Source organism: Athene noctua, chromosome 1, assembly GCF_965140245.1.
Source record: "Athene noctua chromosome 1, bAthNoc1.hap1.1, whole genome shotgun sequence".
NCBI classification, from domain to species: Eukaryota; Metazoa; Chordata; class Aves; order Strigiformes; family Strigidae; genus Athene; species Athene noctua.
In genome coordinates this window covers 34258890-34273376 of record NC_134037.1, presented here as the reverse complement: position 1 = coordinate 34273376, position 14487 = coordinate 34258890, and the positions used below count along the sequence as shown (strand labels likewise).

General features: G+C 38.5%; 1 protein-coding gene across 1 annotated transcript in view; it reads left to right on the top strand.

Annotated features, from left to right (window-relative positions):
* The first annotated feature begins 220 nt into the window (after positions 1 to 220).
* The window catches only part of COL9A1 (collagen type IX alpha 1 chain), a 72983-nt gene continuing 58716 nt past the window's right edge, over positions 221 to 14487 (top strand). Inside the window, exons 1-5 of the mRNA XM_074895836.1 lie at positions 221 to 324; positions 647 to 720; positions 2063 to 2140; positions 2276 to 2408; positions 10455 to 10851. Of these exons, the coding sequence (XP_074751937.1) occupies positions 305 to 324; positions 647 to 720; positions 2063 to 2140; positions 2276 to 2408; positions 10455 to 10851 (702 nt within the window). The 5' untranslated portion in view covers positions 221 to 304. The remainder of the gene's footprint in view (positions 325 to 646; positions 721 to 2062; positions 2141 to 2275; positions 2409 to 10454; positions 10852 to 14487) is intronic.

The window sequence follows — 14487 nt, the reverse complement described above, 5'->3', positions numbered from 1 at the left end:
CCCTGATGCTGGTGCAAGCAGCAGCCTTTTCTTTGCTGTCTTAGCTTCTTTACATTCAGCTGGCTCCAGAGATCCGCCCTCAGAGCCTGCCAGGACACACGTCTGTCCAGCCTCCACCTCCTTCCCTTTGCGAGATTAAAACAGACCCAGCAGCCTGCACCTCCTTCCCTGCTGGGTCCTGCGTGGGGCAGGAGGAGCTGTCTGCACCCACTGCTGCTCTCTTCTACAGGACTAATGAGAGGGAAACAAGGAGTGTGACTATATACACCACCTATTCACATGAGAGAAGTGAAGAAAGCCAGAAATGAAGATGAAAAGCAACTGGTAAGAGAACAAGTGGGATTTAGAGAAATCTGTAAATAAGAGATTAGAACAGTTAAAGCTGTCCTTGCCAGCTGCCAGCTTTGTTATTTGGTTTTATGAAAGCATTATATGAAGGAAATGGTAATAGAAAGAGCTTTATTGACATGTCTTATTATAAGGCAAAGATAAAAAGTTCTCATGTAAAGAAATTGTCTTGTCAAATATGTTAGTAAATCCTTAAGTTTGTTTTTTATACATTTAATATACATGACTGAGGAGAAAGTCAGTAACAGAGTCTGTCAGAAACTATAGATTCATACTGGAGTTTTCTTTCTGTTTACAGGAAAACTACAGCTTTCTTTTACGTGTGTAGTTTTCTGTGGTCTTTCATCTCAGCCACCATCCAGCAACAATCAAGTAAGGAGACAGACTTTATCTGCATTTCATCCTTCTGTAAATTTGACTGTAAAAAGTATTCTGAGCTTATTCAGAATTAAAATCCTCTCTAGCTAGCCATCACGGAAAGGGAAAACTATGTGTATGTATGGGTGGGTGTATGCATGCATATGAGTGAATAAAGCAAGAGCTGTGTGTGTTATTTTAAACTCACTATTAGGTACATTTTTAAGGTAAGGACTAAATTCTGGATATAGGTGGTTTAGACACAAACCTCCTCCCATCTTTCAGTGCTTCTAGTTAGATATTCTGCTACATGTGGCAACAAACTGGTTCTACTTTATTTGCTGGGCATAAAATGTAAATGGCTGGATGTCAGCCATATGTCTCATCAAAAAATATAGAATGAGGCCATTTCTAAGGTGTAACATATCAACCTGAATGTTCCCTTTTAAGTCTATGTTGTCAGAAGGAAACCCACATTTATGATTGAACCTTTGCAGCACACAAGAGGCTCTCTGTAGGTTAGAAATGCATCTCCTTCCAACTTGCACGCTTCATTCTTCCCCATCCAGACTCTACTAACATTTTCCAGATTGACCTGATACAGGATTTGTACACGACTCTTAAACTATTCAAATGAATGTTTATTTTTATCCTTCCTCTTTCCTCAAATTAGGGGAATCTCATAGGTTTTCATGTCCATTACATGGCTTTTTGACAGATAATATTCTGAAAAATTAGATTTTAGAAGTTTGGTTTCCTTAGACAAATTTATTCTACATTCATGTTTGGCACAACAAAAAAGGGCTGTAAGTTCTTCTTGCTCCCTATATTTAATGAATAATCATTCTCTGATCAAATGTGGCACAGAGGAAGGTGGGAACACCTGGAATACCAGAGTATGGAAAAGATGCCAACAGTTTCTCAACAGCCTCTTTAGTTGGCATAAGATTTGTTTAAGTTTCCTTGGGACTAGGGAGAATGTTGATTTAGGTAACTGGCTTTTTTTTCAAAGTTTGCTTAAACCACAAAAAGTTCCAAACCAAAAACTCCTTACACAGCAGACCTTCTTATGGTACAACTATTTCTCCATAGCTCTGCAAGAGAAGAATTATTATAACACTCTTGAAAAAAAAATCAAATAATCAGTCAAATTATAATTTTAAATTATAGAAACAGATGTTTATTTTCTTAGACTTCTGACTTCACTGGAGACAGTTTAAACTGATTATTATATACATCTATTTATTATTATTTATAGCTCTAATTAATAATATTCTTACAGTTACTTCATTTAATTTTTAAGGTGATCAGAGGCAATGTGCAGGGACGTCGTTAATAAATTCACCTTTTTTTGTAGGACTACCAGTCATTCTGGGTGCCAGTCAGAGAACGGATCTCTGCCCAACAATCAGGATTGGCCAAGATGACTTACCAGGCAAGTAGCATCCTGACTTTTTCAGGAAAAAGCTGCTGTTCAGAAACTTTATCAAATTATATTCAGCTCTGTAATGGCACAGTTCTCAAATTAAAATGAAAGTTACATTCTGGACATGTATATTTTTTCTTGTAGGCTTTGACCTGATTTCTCAGTTCCAAATAGAAAAAGCTGCTTCCCAAGGAGTTATCCAGAGAGTAGTGGGCTCCACTTCTTTACAAGTGGCTTATAAATTGGGACCCAATGTAGACTTCAGGATCCCAACCAGGTAATGCCTCTTGTTGTTTGACTTTAAAATACACACATTTTGCAGTATTATCATTTAAGTAATACATCCTCTCCCCAGCTAGATCACCTCATTTGCAAAGCTTTTGAAAGGGGAAAGAGGAGTTCAACGTTTTTTTCATTGCCACCACCAAACCAGACTGATTCTGTAACATCAGTTTCAGAGACTTCTACTTTCCTCTGCCAATGGTATTGCTCAGGGTGCCTCAAGATTTGCCAGTGGAAAGGGATTCATCTCTAGAAAGTGAAGCCAAAAGTTGTTGATAACTTGAAAAGAGATAGGGAGGCAAGGAAAAGGTAACAGGAGGAGAGTGAGGAATGTTTTCTCAAAACATTGACACAAAGGGATCTTTCTGATCCTGTAAGGATTGAAGAGATAAGGTAGGATAAAAGGTGACTGATACTATAGTAAGGGAGTAAGGGTTGGGGTTTTTTTTGTTTGTTTGTTTGTTTGTTTTTCTTTTTGGATAACTGATATATGCATGTTCCTGGCTGTTTTATGGTCATTTGATCTATAAAAGATGAAAACTATTATTTAGCATGTCACAGGCAAGTTGCAATAGGAGCCAGAATTTAGGAATCTGATTGTGCCTCTGCTTTACAGGCTGGACTTGCTGCTGGTGAAGGACAGTACATCAGGGTATAGATGTCTTTGCCAAACTTAGGCAAATCTGGATTCTGCTCCAGCACCTTACGTATTAAGAATGCCTTTACTTAGCAATTAACTGGCAAGACCTTTAATTGGACTACTGTTTCAGCTAGGAATAACCGGAGTGCAAAGTGTTTCTGTCATATTCCAGCTACCACTGACAACTTTTGCTTGCTGAAGTTCTCCTTGGCTTCTATCTTCACAGCCACCAAGTTAAGATAGTTTTCAGCTTAACTGGTTGGTTACATTGGACTCATGACTACTTTCCAAACCTGTGGCAAATCAAGGCTGCTAGGGCATAAGTGTGAATTCCACCACAGACAATAAATGGGATCTTCATTTGATTAAAAGTTGGAGACTCTCACATTTTTAACTCATGCTTCTTAACTCAGAAAATACTACTGAGCTATCAAAGCAGTAGTATTTCCATTTTTAAGAAAGTTTAGATTTATTGCTATAGATGGCGCTAGTGAGATGTAGGTATGATATACACGTTATCCCAGATCAAGCCTGTACCAGTGCATCAATACCCTACGGCATCTGAGCTGACTACTGCCACTGGGCTTGTTGGCTGGGTATGGTGCTGTAGCTATGAATTTACAACATTCACGACATTGGTACTTCCAGTCAACACTGCAATGCTACCTCATGGTATACCTGAAATTTGGCCCTGGATCAGACTTGTGCTGAGTATCTTGTCCTGAGGAATGGATTAAGGGTTGAGTCCTGACACTGCTCTAGTGCATCAGTGTGCTGCTCCTTTGTCACTGAGCCTGGTCCTGCTGCTCTACTCCAGAATGATTTTACAGTGTGCCCCTCTCAGTAAGCTGACTCAGGAGTTCAGTTGGCAGTAAGCACCTGAGGCTAACAACACAGGAGAGGCACACTTTAGGCCATTTCCAATATATATATTTTTTTTTAAAAAACCACAGAACTCTACACATAATCTTTAGAATATGGCATGGCAGGTGGGTTTTACTGCTATGAGTCTGGGATGATGAAATGCCTGAGAAGCATTACAGAAGTTAGGTTCCTGTCATGCATAGCTGCAAGGCTGAGCAACTTTAAAGGCATGGTTGTAGCTCTGGCTTTCTCAGACCCAAGCACTGCAGCAACCCTGAACTCCTACTACACTTCCCTCTGGTCACCCCCCACTATCTTTATTCACACGTGGCGCATTTAAGGAAAGTGTAAATATTTCCCGGGGTGGGAGAGGAGATGGAGATGGAGATGGAAGGAGAGGAGAGGAGAGGAGAGGAGAGGAGAGGAGAGGAGAGGAGAGGAGAGGAGAGGAGAGGAGAGGAGAGGAGAGGAGAGGAGAGGAGAGGAGAGGAGAGGAGAGGAGAGGAGAGGCCAGAGGCGCCCCCGCGCCGGAGCTGTCCGTGCCCGTGGTGCTGAGGCACCGCCCGCCGCGGGCTGCGCAGGCCGCGGGGCAGCGGGGGAGGCGCGGGGCGGCCGTGGGTGCCGGCGGGCAGGCACACAGAGGGGATGGTCCTCCGGTATGGCCTCCGGCTGGGAGCGCCTGCTTCGCCAAGAGACGGGGGTGGCAAAACTAGAGTGAGTTTGGAAAGAACACACGGCGCTGTTTTCCCGAGCTGGGCGGCTGACACAGGCAGGAAGGCCAAGTGCTGTAGGAGCACTGGGGAGCGACCCTCAATAAATACATCAGGCAACAGCAGGCTCCACGCCTGCTCCGCTGCAGAGCTCTCACACCTTCATTAACGAACAGCCATATTATTCCCAGGTAACCCGACACCCATGGATGGTGTCTTCTCTTGCCTTACGAAATAGGGAGGGGTCTCCCTAAGAAAGCCTGTTCTTTCAAGGCTTTTGAGGAAGGGATGGGAAGGTGGACTCACACACAGAAATGGCAACCAAGCCAATCACAGTATCAGCACAGATGGCTTGCCTGTCACTGTTCAGTCAGTATTTATCAGGAATAGTAAAATAATGTTTTAGACTAGTATAGAATCATTACACTAAGGCAGACAAGCCCATGTTACAGTGGCTATGGCATTGGAATGAGAGTTAATTTAGATGGGCATGTCTCAGTGTATTTATTCAGTCTCTGCTGTAGCAATAGTTTATGCCTTGAAAAGCTTACGTAGCTTCCTTAAAATGCTACTGAATTGTAGCTTGGTCTTTTTGCTGCTTAGCATACTTGCCAAGGTCCAGAAGTATATCCCAGAATGAACAGAAGTAATTGCACACAAGTCTTAAGCTTCTCCCATTATCCAAATAAATTCCATTACTTCTTCTAGCATAAAATCTACTGAAGAATCACTATAGTGTTCTTCGTGTGATAAGGTTCTGTGAAACTGCCATGACTCATACCCATCATCTCTGACATGGTGAACCTGTCATTTTTCAATTTAATCTATGCACCTGTTGTAGGTGTCTACCAGTTAGTAAGTACAAAACTAATACTGGTAATTTGGATAGCAATTGTGTTGATTTCTAATTGCAAACTTTAATATATTAGCACAAAGGAATATGTTCATGATATGCTTTTATGTGGGGGAAAAGGGCTAGCTACCTTTATGTGTTGGATGAAATCTTAATCCTTTGACTTCACAAATGCAGCTGTCACATCACAAGGTCCCTGTATCCACATGAATAAATTAATGCCAGGGAACACTCCAAGGAATTCACACTTGATAAACTATACGGTCAAAATATTATACAAGACCTTAGCATGGTTTAAGTCCAGACTAATTAGAACTCTTTAGACAATTCCTGGGCACAGCATGGCAGCTAACATAGGCCATGGGCCATTCCCAATATGCAGCTTGCATATCGTCATCATATTTTGGAAGTAAGCAGGTTTAAACTTTCTCATGCCAGCTGAACTTAGTATCAGAGAACAGTTCTGGGCATATTGAATTTAGTAGCATGAAGATAGCCTATGAATATAGAAATGATACCTCATTACCTGCATTCTCATCTCAGTAGAAAGCAGAGCAGTGTAAAATCTGAAGCTCCCTTTTGAACAGTGTTTATATTTGGGGTAGTGGTGTACCACAGACCACTTTAAGAGGTGACATGACAAACACATTATGATAAGAAACTATAAAATCAAAACAGGAAGTTTATAAAGCGCTATCAGTAAGCTTGGAAGATCCAGTGAATTTAATAGGCTAATTTCCTGTTTTTTCCTTTGGGAATAACGCTTCTCTGTAAAGTAACGCTCCTCAAATGCATATGTCTAAAGGTCTGGCTTTTCTACATCCAGCCACCACCAAAGTTCTTCAGGTGCTTTTCCTTTTGCATTACAAGTAAGATATCTTACATAGATATTGATGATGACACTGTAATGCAAAAGACAAAATGCAGCTAAGTAGCTAATTAGCTTTTAAGAGAAATAATTAGCTCAGAACTGGATATCTGTGAAGAATAGAGACCAGCTGAGAGTAATGAGTCCTAACAAATGACTTCTAGCTAATGACTTAGGACAGTTGCTTTTAAAAATGCTTAGCTAGGTTTTATTGTTATTGCTTATTTGATGGCTGCCAGATAGTGGCTGTGATTCAGCTGTGATTCTATGAGGCTTCAGGAGGTGCAGAGACAAGTCTCCAGCTTGAGAAAAGGAACCCCCCCACCCCTGGGTACACGACACTGGATTATCATGAGGTTTGCCAGGGGAATTTCTACAGCCACCTCTAGTAGGTTGTACTAATATTTCTAAACTGATCATTTAGCAAGGAGTAAGTTATCCCAGTGGACAATAGAATTCACCTAAGAAATTAACTCTTAAAGAAACAGGTTTAATAAAATGAGCAGTTATTTTCTAGTATTCAGATCAGTACACAGTGAACCTTTTAACATACTCTGCTGCTTGTAATGAATCCTGAAGTGAGTGGGATTAGTCAGGGCTTCCATCACCAAATAGATGATTTATCTTAGTTATATTGATGCCTCAGTAGGACTTAGCCTTGAAATCTCAAATAAATCTTCCTGGTAAGCACTCGAGCCACAGGATTAATAAGAGTTTTAGGTATTTATGAGAAAGATTAAAAGAAAACAGTAGTATTTCAGAACTTCCCTTAGATGAATCACAAATGTTTCACAATTCCCCCCCCCCCCATTTAAAAAAATTAAGCAAGGATTCAAACATGTGACAAAATATGACCTTGCACTCATTATTCAACTAAAGCAGTTAATAATAATCTGAGTACACGTGGCAAGCAGGACTAGACTGTTATCTTACAAATTTAAGATACAAATATAAATTTAAAAAATGCTTTGATGGTCTATATCCCTGGCAATTTTAAGTGGATAGGAAATAGGTCAGGACAGAATTTGACACTTGTGTGTGAAATATTTTTTCATGTTAATTCTTCCTTTGCTCATTTGCCTAATTCTAAATTTGAAATTGCTTGATTTCATTCCATAAGTTAGTGGAATTGGAAATGTGTATGTTAAAAATAATTTACATAAATAAATTAAGTGCTTATATATTTATCAGCTGTTCAGGAAGATTACAGAATCCAACACTCTTCATTTTGCAATGAGAGGGAGGAATAATTTCTCTACAATTGTTTACTTATATATCATGACAAATTTGCCATGGTTTCCAAATATTTAGCATTTTAAGCTGCTGCCTTCAGTACGGTTTTGCCTATGTAAGGATTACAGGCGTTGGGAGAAACTATGTACTGAAATACACTGAAAACACTAAAGCCAATGGAATTGCTTTTGATTACAGATGAAGTAACTTGAGATGAGAATATGTCTCTGCTTTAATTGTAGAATTATAGGTATAACAGTTCCCTGTAGAGTACCTTTCTGGTGATGGGTCATGCTGTACTTCATTATGTTGAGTCACATTGCTGATACTGAGTCTTCAATCCAAAGGCAGCAGTTGTTCTGATTGGTTATTAAAAATTTTTTTAAAAGTAAATATCCATGTCTGTGCACTGACTTTTTATCTTTATGTTCTGTATACATATATTAAGTTTTCTCTTACCCATGTTATAAGCTCTTAGACAATTTCTCTTCTTTGTATATCACTTGAAAAAGTTAACATATTTAATTTCTTTTTTAATTTCTGAAAATGAAGGAGGACCAATATGATGGCTTGTAAGGGAGTAACACTATAGCTAAATATGGTGCAAAGAATCCTTTTGCCAATGTGGTATAAACAATCTTATAATCAAAAAGTATAACTATGTTTACTTAGTAGGTTTTTTGTTTGTTTGCTTGGTTGCTTGCGTTTTGCCAGTATAGGTATGTCAGCTGAGGCGGGGTGAGAATGTGTGTGATAGTTTAACCAGTATTGCCATGACAGTAAAATTTATCAGTGCAGAGAAAGAATGAAAACCTCTCCTCAGAGGACCTGGTAGTACTGTTTCCTTTAGCTGTGGAGCTTGGTGTATCAGATCCCCTGGAGTGATTGAACTTGATAGAGAGTGGAATGTCACATGGAGGCTAGTTATAAAATTACCTAACAATATAATCTTCAGTACAGTAGTAGTAAAACCAGCTCTTGTGCAAGAACAGTGGGATTCAGCAATTGATGAGGTAAATGGCTCCGATGAGCTACGGTTCTAGCAGTAGACTGAAATACTTGTTTAAGAGATATAGAGGAAGAAGGACAGAGAGGGCCATGAAAGATGTGCTGAACTGGATCAGGAGCTTAGTATGAGTAAATGTGTGTCTGGTTAGGGAGAGGGAGTATCTTCTTGGAGCAGGAAAGAATATATAAACATGTTGTGTAAGCAAGAAGCCTAAAACAAGAAAGGATAGGGGACAGTAGTAAACACTGGAAAGTGTTCAAAACACGAGGAAAGGTACAATATTCACACATTGACATTTGCGTTTGACATGGCAAGATAGAAACTGAAACAAAACAATAACCAAAAAAAATTAGATAAAATCCTATCAAACAAAACCAGCCGGGCCAGACTACTGCATCTGCAGTCAACAAAGACACAAGTCCTAGCAAATCCCAGACAGTTTAAAGATATTGGCAAAGAACACCCTCTTCCACCTTTGTGTATCTCCACACCTTGTGTAAATGAGATGAACTTCCAGCTAAACGTTCCCCTTCCTCATACACCAGCTTTCAGGTGTATGTAAAGGCCTCTGGGGAAAAAGGAGAAACACCAGCAGTTCAGGTAGTTTATTAATAAGGTGAAGCAGTTGCTGCTGCTGCCAGGCTTGCCCTGGTCCTTACAGAAATCTTGCTGAGGCTGTGCCGTCGCCTGCTGGAATATGATTGTACTACAGCTTTGGACACACACCAAACTACAAACTGGAGGCTTTATCTGGAAGTACTCTCTTATTAAATCAGTAGTCATCAAGTATACAGAATAAGAACTAATTTTATTCCATTCTTTTTGTGTTCTTTCCCCTTAGTCCAAAGCCTGAGGTTCACTAATGCTGGCTAAATTGCTGAGATAGAATTGATCTGCCACTCAAAAATAATCTGTTCAAAATGCCTACTTGCCTGAGAAGTTATTCTAATGAATGCTGGTGACAAAATAGCTCTGCATGCCTCCATACTTAAGAAATTTATTCAAATACAACTTATTCCTAAATGTGGATAGATGGAAAATAATGTATTGAAATCAACTGGATTATGACACTCCAATTTTATGATCCATAGGATATGAAAAGGAATATTTCTTAAATATTTTACTGTATTCACTGACACATTTCAGACAAAAAATGATGTTACTGTTTTTCACAGTGACACAGCCCATAACTTGTTTGTGTTTCCAAATCTCACATTATAGGAGTTGCAAAAGAATGAAATATGTTCTATGTGTCAAATCTGTTCCCTGCTACTTGTAGTCTTGTAGTTGAACGTCACAGGAGATACTGTGGTTTTAGTGTGAGTTCTTAGTATGCATATATTTATCAGTGAATGATTTGTTGAATGATTTTTCTGAAGTGATATCTACATGTTAACAAAATGGTTACTGAGGCTGAACAAGAAAATGTATTTGCAGAAGACATTCTTATGTCTTCAAAACCAAATCAGATCTGCACTGACAATCTACCTGGTCAGTTATAAAGTCACACTATGTTGTCTGATTTTCTAAGTCCAATACTAGGAAATAGCACAAATGTAGGATGTACTTTCTAAAGCTGAAGTAGGAGTCTATTGTTGTTCCATCCATTACACTTAGAAAGGGTTGTCATAAATACTGTAAAATGTCGGAAAAACCCCATTTCTGAACCAGTTCCTTTTGCCATTAGCAACGCTAACGAATCAAAAGGACATCCTGTTTCAGGACTCAGCGTGCCAAAGAGCACTGATAAAGTGTGGGTGAAATATGGTTTCACTGAGTAACTGTTTCTCATTATTCTGTGGTGATATGTGGAGCTTTTCAGAGCAAATACATAACAAATGTACTGTATTTTGATCTTACACAGTGCCATATATTCCAACGGATTGCCTGATGAATATTCCTTTCTAACTACTTTTCGGATGACTGGGGCCACACTTCAGAAATACTGGACTATTTGGCAGATTCAGGACTCTTCAGGAAAAGAACAAGTTGGAGTGAATCTTAATGGCCCAATGAAAAGTGTTGAGTTTTCTTATAAAGGAGTGGATGGAAGTCTCCAAACTGCATCATTTTTGCATTTGCCTTTCTTGTTTGACTCCCAATGGCACAAGCTTATGATAAGTGTGGAAGCAAACAGTGTCACACTTTTTATTGACTGTATTAAGATAGAATCCTTAAACATAAAGCCAAAAGGGAAAATCAGCATTGATGGCTTTGCTGTGCTTGGAAAGCTTAAAAATAACCCTGAAATTTCAGTTCCGGTAAGTTCCAAAATGTTTTATTACTGCAAAAAGTGTTTTATAGGATCTTTATGTTTAATTTTTTTTTTTGTGGAATGCATTTTCAAATGTTTTCTGGAAGCAGAAATATCAGAAAATAATAACTCCTTGTCAGGTAAGTACTAGCTTTGCTATTTTAATTTTGCACATATATACACTGTGTAAAGTAAGAGACAACCCAGGTTGTGTCTCAGTTTCAACAATGAAATTTCTCAGACATCAACACTTCTGTCACTGGATTCTGCTCTGTCTGGATATATCAGTTGGATATTTCTCTGCTTATCTCATATGTTGAGCTTGACCTAGAAGAAGGTCATAGGACATGGATTTATGGGCTGCACCTCACATCAACGAGAGCAAAATGTTTATTGAGCAAGAGCTGGGATCCCTCTCTCATATGCCTGCACCGACTATCAGCTAGAAATAACTAAATGTCTCTGGCAGGATAAATATTTTAAATCATTAATAGAAAGGAAATATCTCCTGTAAGGGAGACTGACAGAGGTCCTTTTTGGTCTATTCTGATGTTCATACAGGACATAAGAAAGCCATGTTTAAAGCCCACCCATCTCCACAATACCTTCTCCTGGCTAGCTCAGGACATTCCACACCCATATCACGGCTGCTGTGAATCCCTTTGTTAGATACTTAACTTTCCCTGCACATAGCAGTAGACACCTAAACTCACTGTGGAGTGTTCCTTTACTCTGTGTAGCCAGAGTAGGCAGTGAAATGCTTATTCTATATCCTTTTAGTGGATTTAATGCTGAAAATATCCTCTTCATGCTACTACATTGCAAGGAGAGTTGTTTTGATAGAGAAAATAACATTGAGGGTGACATATGGTGAATATTGAATGCTTTTGTACCCTTCAACAAAGAAAACAATACAGAAAAACTCAGGGTTTTTATCATTTGATTATCTGCTTTACTTTGTGAGACAAGCAATTATTATAAAACACATACAAAGTGACATACCTGTAATTTCTGACAGAAAAAATTTGTAGCTGTCACATCTGCATTTTGCCTTTCAGACACCCATGAATGTGTTTTCTCAGCCAGTGTTTTTTCAGCTAATGTGTTATACTGCACTTTATACTGAACAAAGTGACAATTTTGTCACATGGTGGCACTAAATGACATTTAAGATTTTGGGAAGGCTATTTCTGAATTCACTTTGTAGATTAAAAGGAAACAGTTTCAAAACACAATTGAAAAAATTACAGAAACCAATGAAAAGTTCCATATATTATCCTATTCCCTTTAAAAGGATCCTTTCAGTGTGGTAGGAACATGTAATACAAATGTAAGACATCCATATATAAATATATATATATAAATATAGGTACTAATTTCAAAACAAGTTGAACAGCAAAAAGAGAATCAGATACATAAAAAACTGTAAGTATTTTCCACATTCCTACACTGAAGTTTTGCATCAGCTCTGAAATAGTGAAGTGAGATATAATCTTTTAACTATATTTTATAGTTTTTGCAAAAAATGTGGCCACAGGATAACCAGCATTGTATAAACTTGAAAGGGGAAATGTTGCAACAAAAGAAGCATCTCATGCTTCATTGTGTCTGTATGTGTAAGTTGCTGTATTGCACTGGATAGAAATCAGTTTTACATGAAAAATGATGACAGAAAGCTGGTCCAGATGTTCAAAAGTGGCTATCTATTATGTTGCTATAGATGTGGATTAGGAAATATCAGTAGCTGAAAAGTTGTACTAATTCTGTTGAAAACAAAAGTTAATCTCTGAAAATGTCATTCAAAATGAAATCAGCTGGAGCTGATAATTTAACAATCAGCTGCATACATATCTCAGCTTTCCTATAGGGATGCTGGTGTATGAATGAATGGATGGGATAATGAAAACATCACATATTCCCTGCATCTTACTAGGATGGAAAAATTTCTACCCCAATACTGTATTACTCTTTGGAAAGATATTTAAATTAAATGCACAGAGAGCTATAGGTATTAATGTAATAGTATTACAACAGCTAGTATACAGTGCTAGAGTAAACCATCCCTTCAAATCTAGAGTAAACCATCCCTTCAAGTTAGACACACAGTCATTCCTCTAAAATGGGGAGAGTTTCTCTTGCCTGTTGATTAGAAATGTCAGCCTACAAATGAGAAAGATGTGGCATTAAGGTCACCTTGGCAAGAACTCAGACTTCTTCTATGTTGGTGCTCTGGCTGACCTTTGGCTAGGATTAAAGTCAGGAAAAGCAGCAGAGGAAATCTGAAATGTTATCCTCCTTCCTCTCCAGCATACTGCTTTGCAGAGACTTGCTCTTTTCAGCAAGGTATACAAATGAGCAACACTGATTACCCTAGGGTCTTCAGGCATCTGGTGGGGGAAGGTTGTCTATCATTAAGTTCTGCTTCATCTATGTTTAAGCATGTAAATCATTAGACATTAGCGTGAAGCTACGTTAAGTACGGGACACCCTCCTTCAAGGATGAAAAGACAAAAGGGAACTAAGTTATTTTTACAATTCACCACTTAACATGCAAAATATTTGTTTAAACCTTTAGCATGCTTCTGGGAAGATTCAGTCATATTTAGTGTATTCTATTAAAAAAAATCAAACCTGTGCATAAGGTAGGCCTTAAAACAGGAATATGATGCACATTTTTTGACAAAAGGAATAATGAAGCACTGGAAAAAAATTATCAGGGAAGGAAGAAGGTAAGCATCACATTACATTTTTAAACAGAGTTTGGATGTCTAAAAATACACTTTAATTCAGACGGAACTGTGGGTTTGACATAGGACTGACTAGATTGAATTGCGTGGCTTGTGCTATGAAGCCACAACTGATGATGGTAGTGGTCCAGCCTGATATTATAAAAATGTAGATTTAGAAAGACCATATTCTCTGAAATTATAATAAAGAAATTACACAATCTGATGGTCTAGTAATTTTAAAATGGCTGTTTAAATTGCACAAGTTTCTGGTTTAGCCTATGCAGTTAGTTTATCTTTAAATTGAGTAAATAAGTATATGTTTGGGAATAGTCTAGGCTCATCCTTTAACTTGCTTGACTATACTCAGTTTAAACATCTCACCAGTCTTGGTTATTTAATACACCCCAGGCACAATTTCTAATTTATTTCCAGGCATTGCTAAAGTATATTACTTCCAGTAGTATAATTTTTAGACGACATAAATTATGTGTTTCCTATTCTTCTTTTTTGCAGTATTCTGTCAGTGCTCTACTTATCTTGCAGAACAGGTCAACTTCTTATAGGTGCACTGTAATACATGTCATTTTAAAAGAGATTCTTTATTGCTTGTTGTTACTATGATTGCTAGGAGAGCAGTAGATAGAGCTCCATTAAAAACTATGGCTTGCCTTTGAGCCTTTACAAAGATTTATTCCAGGAGGTTCCTGGAATGCATTGGTGATAACTTCCTTCTCCAAGTGACATAGGAGCTGATGAGGAGAGCTGCTATGCTGGACCTTGTTCTCTCAAACAAGGAGGGGCTGGTGAGGAGTATGAAGCTCAAGGGCAGCCTTGGCTGCAGTGACCATGAAATGGTGGCGTTCAAGATCCTTAGGGCAGTGAGGAGGGAGCACAGCAAGCTCGCTATCCTGGAC